Consider the following 17,722-nt stretch of genomic DNA (forward strand, 5'->3'; position numbering starts at 1 on the left):
TTCCTCGAGTTTCGACTCCTGAGTCACTTTGACTTCGCAGCACCCGATGGTCGAGAGAGAAGGAAGCCGGATGTGCTTCGACCTCAGACAGCTGCTGCGACTTGCTACTTTCATGCCTTGACTATAGTAGGCGATACGTCGGAAGCTCTGACCTCAAGATGGCGCTGCTGACGGGAAGCGGCAGTTCGAGCTTAAGGTTATTGGGGGACACATTTCCTTGGTCGGCGTTTATCTGGACACAACACAAACAGTAAGGGGGGAAGGTTCTTGTGTGTGCGCGTGCACAGTCCCCCCAAATGATTGGCAGTCGGTATATGTGGTGGCCTGTATACATACACATTTCTATAGTGTAGACGCGACGCGAGGTGACCACTGACAGCAGGGGAAGCTGCTGTCAGGAAATTTGGTTATTACTGTGACCGTGATGTCGCGCTTCTTTGGGTGGAGGGCCGGGAAGGCAGCCGAGGGCGCGAGGATCGACAACATTGTCAATGTAATAGAGGAAAAAAGAAAGGAGGTAAGGCGATGACAAGCCATTGCGACACGAGAGGCCATAGCGCAAGTCATCCAGGCGTCTCCAGCCCGCCGTGGGCCGTGGATTGGATCGCTCGCTGTAAGCCCTTAGCCCAGACCTGGCCCCTGTATCCGTACTAGTCAGCATGACTCCATACGCACATGGCACAGGTGGGGGGAGGGGGGGGGAGGCCGAACTGTGGTGGAAATTCCATCGCTATTATTACCTTGAGACGTGTGTTTGCACAATGTTGGGCGGCGTGTTGGGTAGGGATCACCGAGAGGTGGTTGCGTGGGGAAGGAAGGGTACCTAGTGGCAGCTTGGAAAGTAATAGGTACCATGGCTTGCAAGTCGGAACGTTGAAGGTGAGTGATGGCGCAAGGAACAGCCGGTGTCGAAGGGTATGATCAGCGCAGCGAGGAAATTGCTGGCTTCATACTCTGTACTGCTGTGATGTTGGAAGGAATCCTATTCGACGGAGCAGATGGCCAATGGAAGAGAGGGGGAAAGAGAGAGAGAGAGAGAGAGACGGCAAGCTGGACGACCAAAGATGGATTAGCGGGAGAAACTGCTTCCTTCCTTTCCGCTGGGCATCCGTTCCTTCCGCCACCCCGGATGCTCGCTTGTTCATCCATCTGTCCTGGTGGGCGTAGTATGTGCAGAGGCAGGTGGAAGTATCCGTACTAGGTATGTAAATGTACAGTACTACGTAAGTACGGATAACTGCGTCCTGCTTCTCTGTCTCCTTGGACCTGACCCCCCCTGGAAGGGGCTCTTATGCTCAGCGTTCTTTCCTGCCTAAATGGCTCAACGCTCCCCACTTCTCGTCGACCAAAAAGCGTTAGTGGGCGATTTGAAGAGCTGCCACAAGTCCCAACTGAGATGAGCGCCCCGCCCCACCCCCCCTGGTCGCGCCTTGTCCGGATGGCGTTGCAACTTTCCAGTTGGAACGCGGGAAACCAAGGGGGCCATTGTTGGAAAGCAATTTGTATGGTCGGAACCAAAAAACCTTCGTGCCTGGCATGTGGACAAGGTTGACCACTCGCCTCCCAAGATCGGAGACCACCAGTTGGTAATCTTGGTTAAGCCTACCCGCCGCTGTTTCACGGGGGGATTTTTGTTTCCTGAAAAAGGGCAGGGAATGCGCTCTCGTCGACTCATGCTGGAAAGTCCCGGCCTGTAGTTCCTTCTCTAATTAGTGTTTGGTGTATACTAGTCAAGAGGCAAGAAAGGGGGAGGAGCATCCACGGATCACCGCTTGTAACCGAGTTGGGTATCAAGTCGCACCGGCATACCTACAATAGTACGGATAGTACTCCGTAGGCATTAATATATCCGTACTCCAACAGTAACTAACGGTCAAAAAATGACCGACGGCGCGACGTTACAGGTTCGTTTGTCCAAGACAAGACCCTCCCGCCCCTGCTCTTGTTCTCCAATGATTGTCTTTATATGACTCTAGCCGAGTACGGTTAGTCGGGTTAGTCCTGTCTCCGTCTGTTCTGCAGTGGACCTTGCTGGATGGTATGCCTCCTTTCCCTGCTCAGCATTCGAAACCGCTGCTTTCGGTAACGCATAACATACAGGCAGGCTACTACGTAGTAACACAGAAAAGGGGACCATGTGTGTGAAGTGAGCATATCACTCAAGACCTCATGACATGGTTTTGCGACACATGGACCGGCGCCTGCAAAGGAGAAACAAATGGTCTCACAAGAATGTCAGATTGCGTGCATCTCCCGACAGTCGGTCGTGTCTCTCCACTTTGCCGTGGCTGGACCCGTCTTCTCCCCAGGCCTGACTTGATTTATTCCCATGTCGACACACACTGGCCCTTCCTTCTCGTTTCCTCCATGTCATCCGATTTTTTTTTTTTTGATTTTTTTTTTGTTCGCTTCCCAATCGCAGTCATGATCGCTGGATTTTCCCACTTTTCACCCCGATTTAGACAATCCCAGAAGCCAGGGTGGGTGCGGTTCCTGCCCATTACATTGCTCCCGTCACAGTTGCATCGCAGCGCATCCCGCTGCAGCCACCGGTCCGTTGAACAGTTGCGACGTGCCATGGAAGAAATCACACCCGGGATTGCAAGGTTGCGCTGACCACCACAACAACAATAATGACGACGACGGCGGCAACAACAACAACAACGACAGCAACACAGCCCAACACAGCACATCACAGAGTAGTACAGACCTGGTCCGCACCCACACCCACTCCTGTGCAGCCTGCTTGCCATTTATGTCAGTTGACGTGACATGCCTTCCTAATATGTTGTGGATCATCAACGAAGCTCAAGGAAGGAACCGTAATATAGGCCAGGTAGGTGGTTTTATGTATGTGCGTATCCCTCCGTACACTACATACTATGTGTATGTAGGTCCCTTATCTGTATGCATGGGTACAGTCTTTTCTCTCTCTTGTGCTCTCTTTCTCTCCATCCTTTTCAGCTCGTCGTCGTTGTCCTTGTCGCTGTAATCTTCCCATGGCCCTCTTAATGCTTCCTCCTCGTCTTCTTTCTCTTGATCAGCCCCTCCCCCCCCCCCGGCCTCGACTCTGTTGTTGTATACCTACCCTGCCTCCCTCAGTCCTACCCACCCCATGGGTCTATCCATGCTTATCGACCCTGGTCCGTCCCAATAAGTCCATCTCATCTCAGCCTGCCCATAGTAGTAGTCCCATGCTCGCCAATAGCCGCATAGCCTGATGGCCTCGCACGTCGCTCCGTCTTGACTCTCAATTCTCGCGCCGCCTTGCCCCCTCCTTCTCCCTCTCTTCCTCTCGCTCTCATCCCCTTTCGCTGCCATTGTTACGCCAATTGGCCTCGGATGTAGTGCAGATGTTCCATCTTCCACGTCGCTGAGATACCCGTCCTACACGGCTGTTCTCTCATCCATTTTGACTCGCCACTTGGCTGTTGGCAGTTGTCCATTCATTCCCACCTCATCTTTGCTTTACTACTCGACTATCCTACACTCACCTCGGTTCCTTTGTCCTGTCTCTGTCTCGACCCCGTCGGCGTACCATTGCTTTTCCCGCCTCGGCTGGTCTCCAAACCTTCCAATATACTACCGGCCGTCCAGTCCTGTGCGCTCAGTGAGTCTCCTCCGGATGTCTCTTACGGACTCGAGTCTTCCAGCCGATCGCTGTGAGAGAAGCAGACTCGGAAGAAAAGAAGGACGAGGTCCGGAGGAAGAAGAAGAATAAGAAGAGGCTGACCACAAACTCTCACCCCCACCACCAGAATCGCGCGAAACAAGCCTTCACACGCCATTTTCCCACCCGCTTCTCTTACTCCCTCCCTCACTCGACCAACATTTCTTCTCCGACATCCCGCCCTCTTTTGTCACACAAACGGTGCATCGGTGTCGCTTTGCAATTTGCACACACTTCAATCCTTCCAGTCCAATTTGTTTTTTTCTTTTTTCTTTTTTCGCTTTCTTCCGCTTCTTGGACCCGAATCTTTCAATCCTGCTTAACCTAACCCGGGGTCGCATCCCATCTCGGTTCTTCCAAAACTCAATTATCGAATGGCATGTCGACCTAAAATCCCTGTTCACCTATTGCAACGCCAGTGCAGTCTTGTCGTCCGTTGTTGAGACTGCCGGTCCCCCGAACCACCCTACTATCCTTTCCTTTGCGGCGTTAATTCTAGGTCTCGGCAGCCAATCGGTTTCAAAATTAGATTCATCGTCTATATTGCTTCGCTTTTAAGGTGGATACTCTTCCTAAAACGTTCCCGAACACCACCTTCCTCCCCTCTTACACACCACCCTATTGTTCCCCCTGGGGTCTGTGGACTTCATGCTGCGTCGGACGCAGCATCTCGCCATCCTTCAGAAACGGCATTGTGCGAAGCCCTCATTGAATTCTTTTCAACTTCTCGGAACACCGCCTTTCGCGTCTCATCTGCCCACCTCTTGGACGAGACTCGCTGCGTCTGCAGCGCTGGAGCAGACTCAGCAACAGTGCCAGCGTTAACACGTTGTAAGTTTCACCCGTCTCATTTCATGCATCTTCTATCCAGTCGACACCATCTTTCGGTGCCCGCCTCCGCCAATGTGCCTCTTCCGTAGCACCAAACACTAATTAAGAAGTCAGTGGGGGGTCCAAAACCGTCAATGCGCCTATGATCGCGCGGTCGGACTGCTCTGCTGGCGCCTGTCATTTCCACTCGCAGCAAGGAACCCTGGGTCTTAGTTGTGTGCTTTGATCCCTACTTTCGACCCTTGCCCCTCGAAATTATAGCCCATCAATCGCTACTTGACTGCTTACACCTCTTTCTCGAGGGGTTCAATTGAGGACCGCCGCGCCCTCGCCGTCTCTTTGTGAACTTTCCCTCCCCTCCGTCCGTCAGTCAGTCAACATGGCCGCCTGGGAGACAGAGGACGAGTCCCACGGCGATGCCGCCATGACGGCATTGCCTACGCCCCGAGACACGCCCTACAGAACACCATCGCGAAGCTCGAGAAAGTCCAGACGCTCAGTCACCCCACCGAATGGGAAGGAAAGCCCTTCACCTCCTCCCGTTCCGCATAACGATAAGGGTTCCAGACGCTCCTCGCGGAATATGACCAACGACGATGGCATCAGCGTTCTTGATCCCCGCCGTTTCACGCCGACTCTACACGCCAATCTTGTTGCTGAGATCCTGAACCTGAGGCGGGATCAAGAAGAGAAGGCGAAGCTCATCGAAAACCTCGAGGTATCTTTGCATGCCTCGCGTCAGGAGCAGGAGTCACTCCAGGAGTCGATGGCTACTACCGGAAAGGAAAACCGTTCGTTGAAACGTCAGTTAGCTCTTCTCGAGGGCGGCACGTCCTCGGCACTTGGCGAACTAGCACGCCAGAGGGACGAGGCCGTTGACTCCATCACGGAAACGAAGAAGAGACTTGAGGCCGCCCAGAGGAAGGTTCGAAGCCAGGAAGAAGACTCGCAAAGGGTCCACGACCTATGGGCCCAAGACAAGGACTCTTGGGAAGAGGAGAAGCGCAAGTATGAACGCAAAGTCCACGTTGCCGAGAGCCGCTTGAAGACGGTTTTGGACGAGGTCGCCGCCTACCAGGCTGCTCAGGCCAACCGCCACGACAGCGACGCAGAAGACCATATAGATAACGACGCAGCGAGCGTCCGAACCATGAGCATGACCAACAGCATCCGATTCTCCACCCAGCAGAGTCCCGGCAAGGTCTTCAACGGCAACTCCCTAGCCGACGAACTAAACCTCAATGGTGATGACGACTGGCAAACCGACGACGGCGGACGCGAGAGCGCCATGTCGAGTTACCGCCATACCCGGACATTTAGTCGTGACAGCGTCCTGTCGAGGATTCACCGCAGGAACCAAAGCTTTGAAAGCCCTCAGCGTCCGGGAAGCGTGACTCGAGGCAGACTCTGGATGAACCAGCCAGTTTTGGAGGCTCTGGAAGACGGTATCCAAGAAGACGATGAGAAACTCGTTTCTCCCCCGCCGCCGGCACCAAAGTTCACCTACACAGACTCAGGCATCCAGTACTCGCCTCCTCCGTCGCCCAAGCTAGAGCCCGTTCAGCCAACCACTCTCGAACCCACCGTCAAGGTAGATAAACTCCCCGAAGCCGAGGCTGCTCCCCGAGGTGAGTGGGAGGTGGAGGCCAATCAACGGCGCAAACGGGTCTATGTCAGCCGACCACTGTCTATCGAGCCGCGCCCCTTCAACCACATGGTCTCAGCTGGCTCTCAGACGGTCGAAGAACCTCTGAGCCCTCCCAAGACACCCAAATCACCCTACAGGTCTTTGACGCCGCCTCTGCCTGAAACTCCACCTTCTATCATGGTTTCGGCCTCGACACAGACGGACCAGCCCGCGGAGAAGCTGCAGATGGCTCCTCTATTACGGCCGGTGCAGGAGCTCACCATCCCGAGCATCAGCATCATTCCGCCTTCAAGTCGTCCAACGACACCAAGAGAGCCCCGGCTTCCTCAGTACTTCAAGGATTTTGGCTGCCAGGTATCGATCGTCTCCTCGATTGAGATGCGGTCCACTTCTGCCCAGACAGAAGAGATCCTCTCTGATAAACGATTGGCAAATCTCCCTGTTCATTTGCGCCCCTCGGCGATCACGTCAAGACCCTCGTCACCCGTCATTGCCACCGCTGTTTCAACCAATGACGACCAGCACTTTACTCCTGTTCCCGGACATCTGCCGCCGAGAAACCCCAAGAGACTCACTACCAAGCGCAGCATCACCGACATGCCCTCGTCGCCACCGGCTTTGCCCGACGTCGGAGAGCAAACCCGTGACGCATACCCCGGTAACAACGACGACGGGCCATTGTCACACAGCGCGCCCATGCGACGACCGCACCGCATCAGCAGCCTTTTCGCCGGGTTCCAGGACGCCCAAAGCTCTGACGAGCAGGACGAGTTCGATGCTGATGTGAGCGACTCCGAGTACCGAACCGCGCTCTCCGCTCCCGGAATGAGGATGACGGATTCCCGAGCTTCCAACCGCACATCCGTAAGCACATTCGCGGCATCGCCGGAGCAGGCCAAGATGGCCGCACCTAGCAGGACCTCGGCGCGTCCTTCTGGAACCGAGGGCTACAGCCACACCCCGGAGAACAGGGAGACAGCCGCCAAAAGGCAGCCAGCAAAACCTACGGCCCGGGGTTACGAGAAGTCGACTGCCGGCTCGTCGGGTAAGCAAAATGTCATGCGGAAGGCAGCCATGATCCAGAGCGGCATCGCCAGCCATCAGGGCCGCCCCAGGAGCCCCAGTCTCCCGGAGCCCCGCGACCCTCCCTTCCCTATCCCGACTCGGGCCAGTTCTCGACGACCGCCATTCAGCGCCAGCGCTCCGAGCGATGGCCGGGGGAGCCCAACAAAGATGGACGCGCCGTGGCATCGCCGGGGCGTCGGCCGCAGCCATTATCGTGCCGGCAGCGTTCGCAAAGTTCGGTCAGCGGCCGCCATTCCTCGGAACCAGAGAAACCGTAGACAAGGCAGCAGATCCCCGCCGCCCTTCTCGGAGACAACCGAAGGGCCAGAGAGCCCGAAACTGCCGCCCCTTCCCTACAACGACATCACTACCCCTCGGCACGACGCGAGCTCCCACTACAGGTCACACAGATCGAAGCTGTCGACTACAACGGCCCAAACCACCACCACGGAGCACAATTCTGTCAACGGGGCTTCCAATGGCCCCTCGCAAGCCACGGGGGTTGTCGACGCTATCGCGCAGACCATGGTTGGCGAATGGATGTTCAAGTACGTCCGGAGGCGCAAGTCTTTTGGAGTGCCCGACAGTGGCAGGGACGACTCCAGCAACGACCGCCACAAGCGATGGGTTTGGCTAGCACCCTATGAAAGGGCCATCCTCTGGAGCAGCAAGCAGCCCTCGTCCGGCAGTGCCTTGATGGGCAAGTCTGGCCGGAAATGTAAGTGAAAGATCTCGAGCCTTCCGCGGGAAGTTGGCTAACGATGAGCAGTGACGATTCAGTCCGTACTCGATGTCAAGGATGACAATCCCGCTCCCAAAAACCAGGGTGCTGTGTTCAACCGTTCGATCCTTATCCTGACTCCTCAACGAGCGTTAAAGTTTACTGCTACGTCTTCCGAGCGACATTACATGTGGCTCACGGCGCTTTCTTTCCTGGCACACTCGACCCAGGCGATTCCAGAAATCCTACCTTCTCCTCGGCCTGTGAAAGAGACAGTAGTGCCGGATATTGAGCCGCCACCACCAGCCAGGCGGCCTGCCATCCGTGACTCCATCCGGCTGACGAAAAGCAAGGCTCCTATGATTAGGAACGGAGGACCAGCAAGCATCCCCAGTGTCCGCAGCGCTCCCAGTGTTCCCAGCCTTCCTAGTGTTCCCAGCGTTCCTAGCGTTCCTAGCGTTCTCTCGTCCAGAACAGGCGACACATCCGGTTACAGACAGGCGGAAACATTCCCACCTATGCCAAGCAACGCTGGCAATGGTCATCAGCGCGAACCATCGGCAGACGCTGCTGAACCACCCTTCATCCCCCGATTCATTGAACGGTCCAACCAGGCCATGATTCACGGACGGAAGCGAAGCAACACTGGAGGCCATGTTCCGCCACCACTCTCTTTCCGTGGCTTTTCTGGACCGGGCAGCGTTGGACACAGCTACACCAACAGCAATGCTGGCAATAGTGTCGGCACAGCAGGATCATCCGACATCTACCAGTCTCAGCCATCACAAGGCTCGAGCAGACAGAGTTGGGCCCTCAGCACGGTTGGCTCCCAGCGTACTTCAGAGGCCTCTTCGCGGCCCGCTGGCAACTTCTTTGACGCCATCGGCACGGTGCGGATGGAGGCTTTCATCAGTCCCCTGGCGCACTCGGGTTTTGACAGAGATCCCGATGAGCACGAGGAATACCGATACCGAGCCCGAAGGCGGAGCAAGGAGATTCGACGCCGGCAAAGCCGCAGCCGCCACCGCGATAGCTACAGTTCTCGTGGCACGCGTGGCACAGACGGCTACAATGTTGGTGACTACTTCCGAGATGACCCTTTCAAGGGCTTCTAGCCGCGGGCGTGTTCAGTCACTTGTATCGTTTCTTGTTGCGAACGGGTTGGACCAGAGCGCGCGCGTGGGACTGCATTCATTCGATACCCAATTGTGTATTATTTATTTTTCGTGTGTAAGGTATGTATGTGGGTTGGCTAGGAGGAACCAGTCCTTAGGGCCACGGTGCTTGGAGTTGGAGAGATGTTGGGAAAGCGGCATGTGACTGCCAGTATGTCGACAAGATATTTTACCTCTGGTCAGGCCATCGTGCCCCAGGTCGTAGGGGCATCATGGGAACGATGCCGGTGTATTGGAATTGTTGATACAGTTGATTCACATGAATGTTGTCTTCGCTACTGTATACAGCCCCCGTAGGACAAGCTTTAGTCGATCAAACACCGTTTAAGATAGGTCTCTATCTCGTTTCGTATGTGATGGGGGTGGTGATGACTGCATACAGTGAATGCAATGTGCCGTCCCAGGATGGCCGGGGGCTAAACTTCAACCAGAGTTTTGGGATCGAAACCCTAACAAAACTTGTACCTGGACAGACTGCGTTGCCATTGCCGGAAAGCACACCCACTGGCCGGGACTGAGGAACCCAGCCCGCCCGCTCACAGCATCCACATGCCAAGATAAAGAGAGAAAAGAAAGTGAGAAAAAGACAAACAGAAAAGAAGCAAGAAAAGAAGTTGTAAAAAGATTACGAAACGTACAACCTGAATAAAGCCTCGGGATCTCCAGAAGCCTCTTAACTCTCCCGCAAAACCTTCTCATTTCCCAGCTGCGGCTTTCTTCTGTGTCCTCATCCACTTCCGCGGCTTGCCCTCATCCAGGTCGCCCTCGCAGATTCGAGGCCGCATACGGGGGGGGTTATACCTCGCCCCGCACCTGGGCGCGGAGTTCTCGGAGAATTCGGCGAGCTCCGCCACGACGTCCGCAGACATGAGCTGCGGAAACTCGGAAAAGCTGCCTCCCCCCACGACACCGGGGGCCGGGACGTTCTCGGCGAAGGGGATGGCCGCCACGGCCTCCCGGAGCCTCCTGGCGGGCCCGAGGTGGCGGAACCATGGCGACGCGAGAGCGGCGAGGCGGGCGCGGACCTCGACGTCTGACGCGATGGGCACGAGCTGTTGTGTTCCGGCTCAGCCGGTCAGTCAGATTCATACGCGAAGGTTTGAGGCGCGAGGCAGGGTGGCGGGGTTTACTTAGATCCCGGAGCAATTTGATGACTGATATCTCACGCGACAGGATCGATTCCTGGATCTTGACGGCCTCGATGGCGACGACGTCATTGTCCAGGTCCATCGGCTGGTCGACAGAACTCAAGCAGCTCGTTCCAGGCCGTGCACGCGCTCTGCAGGCTGTGGTGGAGGCGCCAGCGCTGGAGGCCGTCGAGGTGCTTGTCGGCGATGCACCTGGCGTGGTCCCATAGGCACTGGGCTACGCCGAGAAGGACGCCCCTCGGGGATCTGGAGAGGTCCGAAATCGGGTTTCTAAGCGCTCGAGAGAGTATACGTACTGGTGGGCGGAGGCGGGAAAGGAGTAGAGAAAGGGGTTCGGGATGTCTGAAGGGGGTTTTGCTTACAGCCCTGCACTCGTTTCCTTCTTCCTTGCAGACGACGCAGAGCTCCCCCGACATCGCTCGAGCAGCATCGGAAGAAAACGAGGCGGTGGAGGGAGCCAACGCATGCTATACAGGGGACTTCCGTACATTCGCATGCCCTGGAATCCGTAGGTGTCGCTAAACGATTTCCCGAGCTCATGCTGGATGTAGGACAGACATCGTAGTGATCGGTTAAGTTTCCCTCACTGGTTGGGGGGGGGGGGAGGGGTTGAAATTTGATAATGGGTTTGCAGAAGAAAAAGTCGCAGGCTGTTAAGGCAAATATTGGTGATGCTGCGGAGCATATTCAATGATGGGTGGACGTAACAGATGATATATCGCGAGCGTTAGAGATTGTTATATTGGTAGGGTGGCGGGATATCATAGCATAGAACATGAAGCCTGGAGGACACCTATTTCATCCGCGAATGACTAAAGCACAGCTGGTAAAGTCATTGGAAAGCGCTGGTTTCATAAGCCGCTCATCCCAGCGCAAGCTCCGGTGCTGATACAGGCCGGTGTCCCGAAGGTTCTATACTCGGAGGAAGTCGAATTACGGGGCCGTTCTCCGGGGGGGCACCGACCCCGCATTCCAGCGCAGTGCACCCCACTAAGAAATTTCACCCCTCCACGCAAGCTTGAGCTACATGGTACAGTGAATGACGTGCCAGCCTCCAGCCGAAACCCGCCACAGCAACGCTCGCAAGTACTTGCGCTACATCTGAACCTTCCCACAACTTCTCTTCGGCGGACAAACCGACCCCTTGCCACGAATCCCCTACTAAGAAACGATCGACCGTACTCCCCCACGACCCTCTCGACCGCCCCTCCTCTTTCACGTTGACACGTCGACGTCCTTCCTTTACGCCCCTCCCGCCGCACGGGGAGACCGCCCAGTCAAGAAGTCCTCTCCCCGTTCAAGTACAGGTCGGCAACAGCCACGATGGAGGCCGAAACGCTCGAACAATTGCAGGCGCGGCACCGCAAAGAGCAGCGCGACCTCGTCGGGCGCATCACCAGCAAGAAGAAGAACGCGACCAAGAAGACGCGCAAGGGCGTCAATGAGGAATGCGCCGAGCTGGAGAGGCGGCTTAAGGAGCAGCAAGAAGAGGAGCTCGCAGCCCTGATCGGCGGAGGCGCGACCGCCGATGCAGACGCCGGGGAGGAGGCGGACGTCGCCACAACGCAGGACGACACCGCCGCCGCCGCCGCCGCCGCCACCACCACCGAGATCGCCGACAGGCTCAAGGAGACGTCCCTCTCGGAGCCCGCACCGCCCACATCGCCGGCCGGAGACGAGGCCCAGACACCGAGCCAGGGACAGGGCAAGAAGCGTAACAGGCAAAAAGAGCGCATGGCGCGGCGGGCGGCGGAGCTCGAGGCGGCCGCCGTCAAGGCCGAGGAGGAGGCGCGGAACATGACGGACCACCGCGGCGCCGAGAAGACGTACATGCTCAAGGAGTTCAAGACGCACTCGCTCGCCGAGAAGGAGATCGCCCCGGACGGGCACTGCCTCTTCTCGGCAGTGGCGGACCAGCTCGCGCACAAGGGCATCCCGCTGGGGGCGCCCGCCGACGCCGCGGCGGGCGACGCGCAGCGGCAGCAGCAGCAGCAGCAGCAGCAGCAGCAGCAGCAGCCGTACAAAGTGGTGCGGCGTGCGGCGGCGGAGTGGATGGCGCGCCACCCGGATGACTTTGCGCCCTTCCTCGAGGAGAACCTGGAGGCATACACGCGCAAGATCCGGGACACGGCCGAGTGGGGCGGGCAGCTGGAGCTGGCGGCGCTGGCCAACGTGTACGGGGTCGAGATCCGGGTCGTGCAGGACGGGCGGACGGAGAGGATCGGGCCGAGCGCCGCCGGCAAGGAGCCCGGGGCGGAGAAGGAGGAGATCTGGCTGGCGTACTATCGGCACGGGTACGGGCTGGGCGAGCACTACAACTCCCTGCGGAAGACGGCGTGATGGTCGGTTCATCGGGGCCATTGAGATAGCGTAGAAGAGCGGTAGAGAAAATTCACGGGTTGTAGATGACGGATATTTTTCTATGTACGACATAGTCACAGGGGGAGGGCGTCTCGCGTGGTATAGACAGACAGATACAAACACAGACAGACAGACAGACAAAAGGCACCGGCGAGTACTGCGAGCATCAATGACTCCAGACGTGGATCCAATCGCGCACCGTGCCGTCCTCGTTCATGCCGGCCCTGTGCGTCCTGGCGGGCTTGACGAGCTCGAGGCGCCTGAGGCCGTCCTGGCGGAAGGGCGGGACGACGACGACATCGGCGGCGTGGCCGGCCTGCGTCGAGGAGGAGAACTCGAGGGGCTCGCCGGGGCGGGAGAGCAGCGCGAGGTAGACCTCGGGCGTCAGGCCCCACGGCGGCCCCGGCAGGGAGAGCGGCTTGCCGGAGGGGAATTCGAGGCAGACGAGGCGGCCGGCGGGGCCGAGGAGGGCGGCCATAAGAAAACAAAAAAAAAAAAAAAAAAGGAGGGCGCAGAGGAACTGGTTCCGCGCACGTTAGTTGGGGTCCATTCCTCACGACCCGACATCCCGTGAGGGTCCCTGGGGGGGGGGGGGGGGTCTCGCACAGTGTAGTCAAAAATGAGGTCGAAAGCCTTCTCGCGGCCCCATGCTTCCAGCCAAGAGTCGGAGAAGAAGTCGCCCGAGAGCCAGGTCACGGTGCCGGGCTCGGCGCCGTTCGGGTGACGGACTCTGTACACGTCGTCGAGCTCCCCCGCCGTCCCGGATCCGAGCACGGCCGCGACGGCGGTTTGGTTCTCCTTGGCTTCGGCGATGGCCGTGGGCGAGAAGTCGAGGGCGAGGACGTCGTAGCCCAGGTTGGCCAGGAGGAGAGCGTCGTGGCCCTTTCCGCAACCCGGCACCAGCGCCGTCGGCTTGTTGCCGGCGGACCGTTCCCGTTCCGTCGGGGGGTGCGGCGGCGGCGGCGGCGGGACCAGATCGGGACGGGTCGTCAGAAGATCGAGGAGGGCGAGGGAGGGGCCGCGGCGGTCCCAGGGCGTGTACTTTTCCTCCCATAAGGCGGACCACTTCTGGCCGTGGTCCGAGAGCGGCGCGCCGGAGAAGGCCGTTGAGAGCTTGTCGTCGTGATTTGCCATCGTGGCCGAGCGGGTTTATCGCGGCGTGGCTGGTTTTGTCAGTCAGTGTGTTGCGGACCGATGGAGGGGTAGCGGCTATGGTGGAGTCGCAGCTCTCACCGGGATGAGTTCGGACGCTGGATTTGTTGCAGTTGCTGCAGTAGAAAAGAAGGGGGAAAAGGAAGAAAGAGAAAACCCCACCCGAGGAAAGCAAATAAAAATCGCCTGGATTTCTCACTGGGAAGCTTGGGTCTAACTAAGATGAGAGTGAAGTCATCATCTCGAGCTGGAGCCGGAGCTAGTGATTACCTATCGCCTCCGAGGAACCCACCCTCGGCGCGCCGCGACGAAAACGAATTGCCCCGCGTTCGAGGACGGCGACGTGATCCCGGTCCTCTGTAGATAACCATGCGTCACACCTTGCTTGGGAGAATCAGTAATCGGATGCGAACGGAGTCCTCGTCATCCTGGCGTTGAGAAGCGGAGTCCAATGGGGCCACAGGGCGTTCCCAGCAGGGGCATGAGTCGGTTGCATCACTATAGACATGGCGGTGGCCGATGACGGGTGGAAGAAGCCTGTGAATTTTTATTTTACTTTATTTACAGAGATTCGAGGTTGAGCAGCTGGTTCTTGTCACGGAATGCACCGACCCGGAAAGGATTGGCACGTATCATTGGCCAGAGAAAGCCCCGGTATGTACCGTATATTCAAGTATATACCCAAGAGGCGGCATAGCGCTCGCTCTACGGCCCTGTGCGAGCTTTCTTGCGGCGCAAGTGAGTTTTCTGTTTTTAGACAATGCATCTTCAAAACTTATAGGAACTAAACAAAGATGGTGATTGAATTTGATTACTTATGGGAGCCGCGGTGACGTGTGAGTGTAAAATATAACAACCCGAGGCTAAAACCAGTAGCATCAACACCTAGGCGCCTCGAGTGCATTCGGCCTTCTTTCGGGCCTCGAGCCGCCGAGTCTCGACAGCAAAAGCGGGGTCGACCCGTCCGGAGGGCGTCAGGCGACAACCAGCTCTTTTCCCCATGCCGGCATCCCCGTCCGCAGCGCCATCGCCTCTCCGCCCCCCTCTTCACAACGCTTCTCATTTCCCAATTCACTTTTCCTCGTCACCCTCAGGACCCAGGTGCTCTTTTTCTTTTGCCACCAAGCGCCTCATACTCGGGCGCAAAATCCAAAACAGACAAAGAAAAAAACAAAGCATAGCAGGGGATGGCCGACCTCTCAACCTGCCCGCCCCTGACCCGGGCGTCGGTCGTGGAGGCCCACAAGCTCGTCAGGCCGCACATCCACTACACCCCCGTCCTCACAAACAAGACGCTGACGGCGCTGGCGTCGACGCCCCGGAGCGCCGAGGACCTCGACGGGACCAAGTGGGAAGGGCGCACGCCGGCCAAGCCCGTGCTCAGGCTGTGGTTCAAGTGCGAGAACCTGCAGCGCATCGGCGCCTTCAAGGTCCGCGGCGCGTTCCACGCCGTCGAGCGGCTGAAGCAGGAGCCCGACTGGCTCGAGGGCGGTGGGAAGGAGAAGGGCGTCGTCACGCACAGCTCAGGTACGGCGGCCCCGTTGCGCAATCGCGCCCGAGACAACAGAAGAAAAAGGGGGGAAGAGAGAGCATGAGAGGTATCAATGTGCAGTCGACAAAAGGCTGACGAGACCCCCCTCCCCCAGGGAACCATGCCCAGGCTCTCGCCCTCGCGGCCAGAGAAAGCGGCATCCCCGCGCACATTGTGATGCCGGATATCTCGCCGCCCAACAAGATCGCCGCGACGCGCGGGTACGGCGCCAACGTCGTCTTCAGCGGCAGCACCTCGGTCGAGCGCGAGGCCGTCGCCAACCGCGTCATCGCCGAGACCGGCGCCCGCCTCGTCCCGCCCTACGACCACCCGGACATCATGCTGGGCCAGGGCACCATGGGCCTCGAGCTGCAGGAGCAGGTGCGCGACCTCATGGCCGCCGGGCACTCGGCCGCCCGCCCGACCTTCAACTCGACGGGCCTGCCCCGGTCCGACGGCGGCGACGGCAAGGGCCTGGACGCCATCATGACGCCGTGCGGGGGCGGGGGCATGCTCTCGGGCGTCGCGCTCAGCTGCGAGGGCACGGGGATCAGGGTGTTCGGCGCGGAGCCCGAGTTCGAGGGCGCCGACGACTGCAGGCGCGGCATCGAGGCCGGGAAGCGCGTCGAGGCGGTCAAGACGCTGACCATCGCCGACGGCCTGCGCACGCCGGTCGGACGGCACCCCTGGGGCGTCATCTACGAGCGCCGGCTGGTCGAGGCCGTGTTCGCCGTGTCCGAGGACGAGATCAGGGCGGCGACGAGGCTCGTGCTCGAGCGCTTCAAGCTCGTCGTCGAGCCGAGCGGCGCCGTGCCCCTCGCCGTCGCGCTGTTCAACGAGGACTTCAGGGCCATGGTCGAGAGGGAGGCGGGCGAGGCCGGGTGGGACCTGGGGCTGGTGTTCAGCGGCGGCAACGTCGCGATGGAGGGCCTGTTGAAGATATTCGCGGCGTGATGGGCTTTTTTTGTATTTGATATAGGGGGGGTAGACGGGAGAGACACGACTATTGAGCGGGTCCTGAGGGCGGCTTGTCGTCTTGGAGGCGTTAGGAAGCATAGATGACGTCTTTGCCCGACTCGGTCATTTATTTACGCATAGATGTGGTTACGTAGAACAGTCTTGGACGCATTTCGTTTCCTCCGAGGGAACGTCCGACATCAATCTTCTTTTGGAAAGAAGTGGACGTCTTCCCCCCTTCGCTGGGGCTTTCCGGGCAACGGCATCCGGGGGGGGGGACTTGATCTGCTGATCCGATGCGAGCCGTATCATGCCATTGGAACCGGGGACCCGGGCAGAGGCACCCTACATACCACCGACTTTGAATCATGGTTCATTGTGTATTTCATCATTGCAATACCTGCAAGTTGGACCTCATCTTCCACGGCCTGGTTGCACCGGGCATGGCACGTTGCGCAGTCGTTACCCCGGCGGATGCCGCGGGTGTCTCGGCCCCGCTTCTCCGCGGAGATACTGGATCGGTGCCCTCTATACCCGAGGTCGCACCGACAGAGGAACGTATGGGAGCACACGCCCTCGAAACCCCCCCTCTCCCGCTGGAGCCGCGTTCGTTCTCGGAGATCATCCGTATGACAGACGCACGTCAGATCTTCTTTTGTCTTACCTACCTAGGTACCACCAGCTTAAACTCTGCTTACGCACAGTCAGTCTCACTCGTGCGCGCGCCCGTCTGTCTAGGTCATCCCCCCCCAGACTATTAAACACCCTCCCCTCCTCTGTGTGAGACAGCATTTTGTCTCGCGACCCTCATGAGAAAAACAAAAACAACAACAACAAAAAGGAAGCTAAGCTGTTGAGGAAACGAGTAAGAACAAAGGGCCAAGTAAACAACCTAAAACATGTCGTCCTCCAGGTTAGTCTCGTGGTTTCCCCACCTCGAGACGCCCGTCATCATCAACGCGCCGATGCTCGGCTCGGCCGGCGCCGCCATGGCAACTGAAGTCCACAAAGCCGGCGGTTTCGGTAAGGACACCCGCCCCTCCCCCCATCCTCCTCCTCCCTTGGACTCAGGAGGGGGAGGGGGAGGGGGAGGGGGAGAGGGACAAAGGGGAGCTACGCTAGCTTCCCATCGTCGATCGGCCCGACCTGGAGACTGACAAGTTTTCGTCAGGTTTCATCGCCGCGGGATTCGACTTCTCAGAGTCCTCCGCCCAGCTGACGGAGCTGGAGGAGAACCTCGTCCGGGCGCGCGCGCTGCTCTCGCTGCCAGCCGCCGAAGGCGCCGGCGCCAGCGCCCTCCCTCTCGGCGTGGGATTCATCACGTCCCACGAGACGGCGACCCGCTTCAACACCAACGTGCTCCCCATCCTCGCCCGCCACCGCGTCGCGGCGGCCTGGCTCTTCGCCCCGCACCTGGAGACTAAGCCACACGGCGACATCATCGCCGCGCTCCGCCGGCAGGG

The 17,722-nt window shown here is 58.5% G+C and overlaps 6 protein-coding genes across 6 annotated transcripts; 4 read left to right on the forward strand and 2 right to left on the reverse strand.

The window, feature by feature from the left end:
* Positions 1–4,880: 4,880 nt before the first annotated feature.
* Positions 4,881–9,050, forward strand: GLRG_03404 (nuclear migration protein; the record flags this gene model as incomplete). Its single annotated transcript, XM_008094089.1, has 2 exons — positions 4,881–7,932; positions 7,984–9,050. The coding sequence occupies 2 exons, from the start codon at positions 4,881–4,883 to the stop codon at positions 9,048–9,050; spliced, it is 4,119 nt and encodes a 1,372-aa protein (XP_008092280.1).
* Positions 9,051–9,805: 755 nt separating this feature from the next.
* On the reverse strand, positions 9,806–10,340 carry GLRG_03405 (uncharacterized protein; the record flags this gene model as incomplete). Its single annotated transcript, XM_008094090.1, has 2 exons — positions 9,806–10,176; positions 10,277–10,340. 2 exons carry the CDS (start codon positions 10,338–10,340, stop codon positions 9,806–9,808), a joined length of 435 nt encoding a protein of 144 aa, XP_008092281.1.
* Positions 10,341–11,581: 1,241 nt separating this feature from the next.
* GLRG_03406 (OTU-like cysteine protease) lies at positions 11,582–12,598 on the forward strand (the record flags this gene model as incomplete). The annotated part of the gene is made up of 1 exon (XM_008094091.1): positions 11,582–12,598. One exon carries the CDS (start codon positions 11,582–11,584, stop codon positions 12,596–12,598), a length of 1,017 nt encoding a protein of 338 aa, XP_008092282.1.
* Positions 12,599–12,785: 187 nt separating this feature from the next.
* On the reverse strand, positions 12,786–13,753 carry GLRG_03407 (thiopurine S-methyltransferase; the record flags this gene model as incomplete). The annotated part of the gene is made up of 2 exons (XM_008094092.1): positions 12,786–13,139; positions 13,226–13,753. 2 exons carry the CDS (start codon positions 13,751–13,753, stop codon positions 12,786–12,788), a joined length of 882 nt encoding a protein of 293 aa, XP_008092283.1.
* Positions 13,754–14,958: 1,205 nt separating this feature from the next.
* On the forward strand, positions 14,959–16,256 carry GLRG_03408 (pyridoxal-phosphate dependent enzyme; the record flags this gene model as incomplete). Its single annotated transcript, XM_008094093.1, has 2 exons — positions 14,959–15,298; positions 15,418–16,256. 2 exons carry the CDS (start codon positions 14,959–14,961, stop codon positions 16,254–16,256), a joined length of 1,179 nt encoding a protein of 392 aa, XP_008092284.1.
* A 902-nt stretch (positions 16,257–17,158) lies between these two features.
* Positions 17,159–17,642, forward strand: GLRG_03409 (uncharacterized protein; the record flags this gene model as incomplete). The annotated part of the gene is made up of 2 exons (XM_008094094.1): positions 17,159–17,282; positions 17,431–17,642. Coding segments are annotated over 2 exons (336 nt in total), but the record flags the coding sequence as incomplete, so codon positions are not given.
* Between the last annotated feature and the right edge of the window lie 80 nt (positions 17,643–17,722).

Source organism: Colletotrichum graminicola, assembly GCF_000149035.1.
Source record: "Colletotrichum graminicola M1.001 genomic scaffold supercont1.10, whole genome shotgun sequence".
In the NCBI taxonomy this organism is placed as follows: domain Eukaryota; kingdom Fungi; phylum Ascomycota; class Sordariomycetes; order Glomerellales; family Glomerellaceae; genus Colletotrichum; species Colletotrichum graminicola.